The 8,052-nt window shown below is 49.4% G+C and overlaps 1 protein-coding gene across 2 annotated transcripts; it reads right to left on the reverse strand.

The window, feature by feature from the left end:
* Positions 1-2,572: 2,572 nt before the first annotated feature.
* TMEM106C (transmembrane protein 106C) lies at positions 2,573-7,818 on the reverse strand. 2 transcript variants are annotated; one of them, XM_025477406.2, is made up of 8 exons: positions 7,679-7,818; positions 7,009-7,220; positions 6,037-6,100; positions 5,405-5,564; positions 5,172-5,312; positions 4,676-4,725; positions 4,162-4,215; positions 2,573-3,308 (listed from the first exon to the last, which is right to left on the reverse strand). In XM_025477406.2, exons 2-8 carry the CDS (start codon positions 7,190-7,192, stop codon positions 3,212-3,214), a joined length of 750 nt encoding a protein of 249 aa, XP_025333191.1. In that variant the 5' UTR covers positions 7,193-7,220; positions 7,679-7,818; the 3' UTR covers positions 2,573-3,211. The 2 variants fall into 2 exon arrangements, with proteins under 2 accessions (XP_025333191.1, XP_025333192.1); XM_025477407.3 differs by lacking the exon at positions 7,679-7,818 and adding an exon at positions 7,362-7,438.
* Positions 7,819-8,052: the final 234 nt, after the last annotated feature.

Genomic DNA, 8,052 nt, shown 5'->3' on the forward strand with positions numbered 1-8,052 from the left:
CTCTCTTTCTCTCTCATGAATAAATAAAATCTTTAAAAAAAATAAAAAATGGAACTAACATATAATCCAATAATCGCATGAATGGGTACTTACCCCCAAAATATGAGAACACTAATTTAAAGGGATACAGGCACCCCCACATTTATTGCAGGGTTATTTACAAAAGCCAAATTATTGAAGCAGCCCAAGTGTACACTGATGGATGGATGGATAAAAAACATGTGATATATGTACATAGTGGAATATTACTCAGCCATAGAAAAGAATGGAATCTTACCATTTACAATAACACGGATGGAGCTAGAATGACGTTAAGTGAAATAAACCAGAGAGACAAATGCCATATGACTTCATTCATACGTGGAACTGAAGAAATAAAACAAGCAAAGCAAAAGAGAGAAACCAAGAAACAGAGAACTACAGAGACCAAACTGATGCTCGCCAGAGGGGAAGTGGGTGGGGAATGGGGGCAACAGGTGAAGCAGGGGAAGAGCACATAGGATGAGCACTCAGTAACGTACAGAAGTGTTGATTCACTAAAATTATATACTTATAATTAATATAACAGTGTTAACTACATTGAAAACAAAAATCTTACTTATACAGGCAAGAATAAGTACTGCTTGGCCCAGAGGAAGTACTTGCGGCCCTTCAGATTCATGTAGAGCTTTTTTAAACAGCTTTTATAGTATTTTTTAAAAGATCTTATTTATTTATTCACGAGAGACAGAGAGAGAGAGAGAGAGAGAGAGAGAGAGAGAGAGAGGGAGAGGCAGAGACATAGGCAGAGGGAGAAGCAGGCTCCAAGCAGGGAGCCTGACATGGGACTCAATCCAGGGACTCTGGGATCACGCCCTGGGCTGAAGGCAGACGCTCAACCACTGAGCCACCCAGGCGTCCCATACTTATTTATTTTTTAAAAGTAGGCTCTACATCCATCGTGAGGCTTGAACTCACAAACCTGAGTTCAAGAGTCACAGTCTACCAACTGAACCAGCCAGGGCCCCCCCGAATAGGTGGAACCTTTTAAATAGTTTGGTTCACACCTGAGGCCAGAGTCCCTAGAACAGCTGATCCAAAGATCTCGCAGATCCTGCTTTGAGGAAACTGGGGTTGCAGAATAGAGGGGGAGGCAAATTGTGGCCTATATGGAGCCTGGCAAATATCAAAAGCTTGGGACAGATAAACTTCTAGCTCTGATTCTGGACAAAATGCAACCCTTGGCATACAGCAGGTGCTCAGTTAACATTTTTCTGGCACAAGTAAACAAACAAATGGAGATTTCCACCAGGTGACATAGAAGTAACCTGAGAGCAAAAAAGTTGAGAGTACAGGCCAAGCCAGAAACTACAGCGATACCAATAGTGAAGCCTCATCTCGAAGAAACATATTCTCTCCAAACCTCAGCGCACTAGAAAAACAATAGTGACGGCAGTGACGCCCAAGCCAACCACTTGCCCTATTTTCGTGCTGCTGACAGCAACCACGCAGAACAGCCCGAAGGCTAGTTTGGGATGTCAGGATATAAACAGGCCTGGGAAGCCACATAGCATTTTGCAGTCAGACGTGTTTAAAGACTGTGAGGTGCTGTCATCTATCATAGCTGAATTCTATGGTTAATATGTAGTAGAAATGCTGAGGCACACGGCCATAAAACGGGACTCAAAACTGAAGTACCAAGATGAACGACTTTTCCAAAATTACATGAGAAATGTGCTAGAGGCTATTTGCAAAAGGGAAGACTAAAGAGAGAGCGTGTAACTGTGAATGTCTTCCTGTGTTGAGGGCACGTTTTGGTTTGGGACAGTGCCCTGATATGGCGACGTGCCCCCGCACCACTACACCCAACAGGCATCGCCAACACGCACACGAACACCCCCGAAGGATCTGGTGCAGCACTGAAACTCGACTTCTCACCCTCAGCTTTGGGTTACTCAATCGTAGTCAACATCAGCCAAACAGTTGTGACATTAAACCGTGGCTGGAAGATTTGGGAGTCCAGAAATCATTAAGCGAATACTGAGAGGCACGCTCCGGGGATGGGAAGCAAAACTGAGCTAGGCTCCCTGCCACCATCTGTTGCTCTGTGAGGGAGAACATCTCAGCCGAGTCCTGAAAACTCACCACTCAACTAGATTCGCTGCCGTCACGGGGCTGGAGCCCACTCTCTGGGCGCCAAGAGGGTGGTGGTCACACTTCAAGGAACGGTCGGCCTCGAACCAGGTCCTCTTAAGTCAGCACTACAGCCAATCGATGGGGGAAGGGATTCCTCCTTAGGAAAGTAGCTTCTCACTCCTCAGACATCTGCGCTATCTCGAGCTACCTCCAGGGGTACCGAGTGCTCCGTTTCAGAAGAGCAGGAGGGCAACCTCCCACCACCAGGGACAGATGGAGAGCAGCAGGGCTGCTGTGGCCGGAGGCTGCTTTTCTATGATGGGAGCTCACGGGGACAGTGCAGTCAGGGCTCCTTTTCCTCCCTCCTAATCCTGTGCTGACCCACTTAGCAGGCAACTATTCTAGAGTCCCCCGGAGGTGGCTCCTAAGACACCCAGACAATCAGAGGAGACGCAGATGAATCAAAAGCAGGATTTATTTTTCTACCAAATCCCCAATCCATGTTCCAGCCAATGGATGAAGGGTAAATCAAGCCTCACATAGACTCTATGTAAAAACAACTGTAATTTTCTACAGGAAAAAGGTTTCTGTTAAGTTCCTAGACATTTGCGAGATGAAAAAATTTCCCGTATTAGACAGTCTGTGCTTTCTTACGTATTCAAACATTCCCACCCGCTGCCTCTTCTGCACAGATGAGGGAGACCCGTTCTGGAGCTGCCCTAACAGTCCAACCTCCATGTCACTCTCCATGGTCTGATAACCTAGAACCGCGGTAGGATTTCAATGTGTAATGCCCAAGAACAGCTGAAAAGATGGGAATTCAATTCTTCAAACTTGCTCTAAGTGCCTACTATTTGCCAGGCACAAGCGAGGCACTGGGCAGTGATTCTGCTGGTTCTGAGAAATACAGATGGTGCTACAAAGAGGAGCTCTCCCCACCCCCACCCCTAAATGGCAGGAGGATGTTTGCTGGGGATTAAGAGAACCAATTTCTCCTCTACTTCTACCACCTGGGATAGGTCTGTAACTCAGGCCCTGGGAACAGGTGCTGTGTCTCTTCTGGCAGGTGCTGCCATGGAAGAACCAAGAGCAGTTTCTAAACAGCTGTGGAATTAGCTCCACAGTCCACATAGTGATGGGTTTCCAAGGAGCTCTGGGTCATGTGGCCAATGTATGCAATCTTCACTGAAGTTCTAGGGGGGAAAAAAAACAAAAACAAGAAGAATAAGTTCTGTTTTTGAGATGAAGTAGAAAAAAATGCCTACATAATTTTTTGCAAGCTCAGGCAACAATATCCACGGGTTCCAGCTGCGTATCTTCTTGCTTACAGAACCAGGAGGCCAGAAGATCTCTGTACATTCATAGAAATGCTATGCCATGAGACGACCTTCTAAATAAGTGGTTTTCAACCCAGGACAATTTTACCCCACAGGAAACTTCTGGCACTGTCTGCAGACATTCTGGGGTATTACAACTGAGGGTAGGGGGAAGTGGTGACTGTCACTGGCGTTCAGCAGGTAGATGTCAGGGTTGTTGTAAAACATCTTGTGAGGCACAGGACAGCCCCTCACAAAAAGGGTTGTGAATCTTCTGCTGAGGTTGAAAATCCCTGCTTTAGACCCTAAAAGTAGTTCAAATGCCTGCAGCAGGTGCTTTTCATCTGCAGATTTAACAGTCATGGTTCTAGGCCCAGCTCTAAAGATCCGTGGCATAGGGTAATTTGTGTGGACAAAGTAAGCTGGCGAAACGCTCAGTACCTTACACCTTGAGAAGCTTTTCTTAACTAGCCTCATTAGAATTCTAATGGGATCACAAAACTAGACCTCACTTCATGGAGAAAATGGTCTAACTGCTCATTGTAAATCTGGTGATTTGTGATTTGGACGCAGCCTCTAGAGGACACCCAAGAGAGTGCCTGTATGGCACTGGTGTCTCCGCTTTGGTTAGGTGCCTCTACTTTGTGGGTCACAAAGCACCTCCCGAGCAAAGGTGGTGAGGTCCAGGCACAAACACAAAGGCCATGGGGATAGGGGAAGAGCAACGTACCGCATGAAGATCACTATGTTGTGCACCAGGATATCGGGCAATGTGCAGAAGAAGCTACCAAACGGCAAATATGGAAACAGTCGTGTTTCGTTTTGTTTAAAAGAAGAAGAAGAAGAATCATAAGAATGCTGAGTTACATGGTCAGCCCTGTATGGGGCTCCTCTCCTCCCCCACCCTTCTGACCTAAGCGTCTGCCAAGGTCCACTAGCTCTGAGTTCCCACAGTGTCCATGCATCCTCCCACATTATGATGCTTTTCTGGTTTTTTCAAACCCACCATATACATGCTGAAGCTTGGAGATGTTTCTAGTGCCTTAATGTTCTCTTAGAAATTCCAGCACTTCAGTCTCCTATTCAACAACACATCCTCCAAAGAAACTTCAGGATGGCCAAAGCTTAGGGAACCTACAGGCCGAAGCCTGGGACTTAAGGTAGGGCTGGCCCCAATCAATTGAATACACTCTGAATCCCTTCTATCTGGCAGAGAGCACACATATAGAGAAAACTGTTCTTACTACACATAGGAAAATGGTCCTCCCATCTCAGCCTTCGCAGTAAAATTCACCTGAAAATAAAGACACCAGAGTCAGTTTTTGGCCAGGCAGGCTTGACCCAGAATGGTACTGTTAGGAGCAATTCATAGACCTGGGAGCATTCTTCTATCACATACAAAATACTTCCCCAAGATTGTCCTTGACACAGACTGTGTCCCTTTAACAATGCCTGCAACCTCTTCTCTTCTGAGGCCAATGGACCTCGGACTGTCCGGTGGCCTACCCCCACTTCTTGATTTGTAGAGAACTGCTTGCTCTGACAAATTCTTCTGTTCCCCTAATACTTAAACGCTGATTTCCTCCCTAATTTCTCAGTCACAGGGCATGATGGGTCTTCCCCACCAACCAGTTTCTACCAGTGGAAATGAGGAAACGCAAAGTCACGAAGCTACAGCATCCCATAGCCCCTACTCCTCCTGGAAACCTGTGAAGCAAGGACCCTCAAAGAACAGCATACCAGTTGTTCGCTCCGAGGAGGAATGAGGGAGACGTTAGTGGTCACATATGTGCCCACCACTGTGTTCATGTACTGAACCTGGCTGGACAGGCTGGTCACTGCCACCGAGTAGAAGTTGGAGTTCCTGATTTTCAGGGTAGCCTGCATCCGGACAAGTGAGGAAACAAGTTATGAGTGTTCTGGGTCCCAGACTTGCAGGTGCATGATCTGGGAGGCAAGGCCCTAAGTCTTACCGTGATGGCAAGGATGACAAGGGAGTCCTGCTTATTAAATGTGACTTTCACCACTTTGATCCCGTCATCATCCACAAGGACTGAATGTGGAAACAGGAAGAAAACCACCAAACCAGATGCCAGGAGACAGAGCAGGACAGACAGGAGGACGTACTGCTTACTGCAAATGACACAGCACATGATCAACCGGGCAGTCAGAGATCAAGGTCCAATTAGTCAAGATTAAATGCAAAACTAGATGTGAGGGAAAAGGGAAAGTACAAAGAGCCAGGAACCATGAATCAGGCAAGAGTGAGTGCAGTGGGAGGAGCCTTTAAAACCCATCTGACTGCTGTCTGTCATCTGGGAGAGAAGCTGAAGAGAGCAGCTCCGAGGACAGAAACATTTCCTCACTTCCCATGATACCCCTATTCTCCAAAGTCTTCCAAGTCAGCTCTTTCACTTGGCCCTGAGAACATGTCTAGCAGTTTCCTTCCCCAGACTGTGATGGGGCAGAGATATCTTGCTTCGGCAAACAGTATAAAAGGAAATGGGGAATTTACAAGAACAGATAAAAGTTTTCAAAGAGTTAGCAGGTGCTCATAAATTTATAGGACAGAAGCAGTTATTAACAGGAGAGGGAAATAACTCACGTTCTCTGAGGGCGCAACCTCTGATCACTGTGTGGGATCAAAGCCACCAACTCATTTACTTGTTCTAGGAAAGAACCAAACAATTAACGTTGGTAGAAATTAACCTCATGTGCTGGTGGTAGTTTCCTTTATGTCACACGTCAACCTGCCGTAACACACACTTGTCTGTAATTAGACATTTCTAGGATACGGGTTTCACATTTTGGGTCTAAGGAACAAGAAACAAGTAAAGCTATAGAGTGTGCTACAAATTACAAAACATTAATCAGTCATACCAGGACTGTGACACGGAAGTTGAGAAACTTACGATCTTGTTCTAGTTTTACCGCATGGCGGCCTGGAGCTGCCAAATGGCCTTGGGGAAGTAGTCATTACTGCTCTAGGCCACGGTCACCTCATGTGTCATACGAAGGCTCTGAAGTAGATGCTTTCTAAGGTTCTTACCAGCTGCAAACATCCGTGATGCTCCATCTAAACTGTTAGGACTTTCTGAGGGCCAACTTAGTGACACATGATCCTGCACTTTAATCAAGGCTTCATTCCTGAGCACATGTTTTTCTCTCCCCACTTGAAATATTTTCCAGACCTTAGGCTGTTAATGATTGACTACCTGCTTCCTTGAAAAGAAGCTTCCAAGATGGTTCACCTGTAGAGCTGTGCCAGGCCTCATGAGTGAGAGCGAGCAATAAAAAGATGTGCCTGTCAACAAATCCCACAACGTGGAACAAATGGAGCATTCCAAAGCAGGGAAACAAAGAACAAAAGAGAGGAAGTGAAGAAAGGCTTTCGGATATAAGGAGACCAACAGAAGTTGTGGAACCTACCCAAGCCTATCAGGTCAGCTCAACTGGCTCCTGTTCGGGACACTGCCTAGGACTACGGCACTACTGCTAGAAGAAAAGCTTTGCCTGGGAGACAGGAGAAGCCCTGAGGGTACCTTGGGAACCCCTCCCATGATGACCAGAGTCTCACCTGTTGGAATGTAGCCTGTCCCCTGGCACGTGAGACAGGTGATGCTATCTCGACCGGTGAACTCCACATATGGGAACTGAGCAATGGCTTCTTCTTGCTCCCTTTCTGCCAGCAAATCCTCCCTGTTCTCTTTCTTTCGCTTGCAGTAAGAGGGGCGAGCGGAGGTGGAATGCTGGGACCCCATGGCCGGGATGTGCCACTTGTGTCATGTCCTGGGAGGTAGGTAGAGAGGCAAAGTAAGTGCAGGTTGAGTGGCCGCACTGAGTGAGCCAGGAACAGAAGAAACTGCATCTTTCTAGGAGAAAAGCGAAACCACAAAAATGACCCAACTGCCGTCCCGTGATTCCACACACCTGCACAATTTCATCAAGGGTCATTTTCTAGGTACGTTCCCCACCGCTCCCAGCCCCTCCCTAGAGCCCAAGGAGCCACAGCCCCCCCCCCGCGCCGGGCTCCCCGCAGCCCGGAGACCCGCCCAGCGCCGCCCCGCCCGGTCCGCTCTGCGCAAACTCTGCGCGCTCCGCCAGACCTCCCCGGACCGACGACGGGGCTCCGGGCTCCCCATCCCCCTCCAGGCCCAGCCCGGGGGGCGCGCTCAGGTCACGCCCCCTGGCAGAGCGGCGCTCCGAGCCCACCACGGGCGCCCGCGTGGACGCCGACGCCCCCGGACCTGCAGGGCGCCGACTCCCGGCAGCTCCGGTTCCGGCCGCACCCGCCGCCACCTGCCCGCTCCGCAGGTTGACCTGCCTCTCCGCTCCTCGCAGCTGCGGGCGCTCACTGCGCACGCGCCGAAGGGCCAGCGGCGTGGGGGCGGGGCCTGGGAAGGGGGCGGGGCCTGGGAAGGGGGCGGGGCGCGGGAGACGCAGGCGGGAGCTCGCGCGTGCGCTCTTCGCAGCCCGGCTGGGGCGTCGGCAGGGGGCGGTGGAGGCAGGTGGAGGCAGGTGGAGGCAGGTGGCGGCGGGCGGCTCCTCGGAAAGGCGGGTCGGGGCCGCGTGTCTCCGCCGGGGGGCGGGCGGCGGGACGAGGAAGGAGCCGGCGGTGGCG

Source organism: Canis lupus, chromosome 27 (genome assembly GCF_003254725.2).
Source record: "Canis lupus dingo isolate Sandy chromosome 27, ASM325472v2, whole genome shotgun sequence".
NCBI lineage: Eukaryota > Metazoa > Chordata > Mammalia > Carnivora > Canidae > Canis > Canis lupus.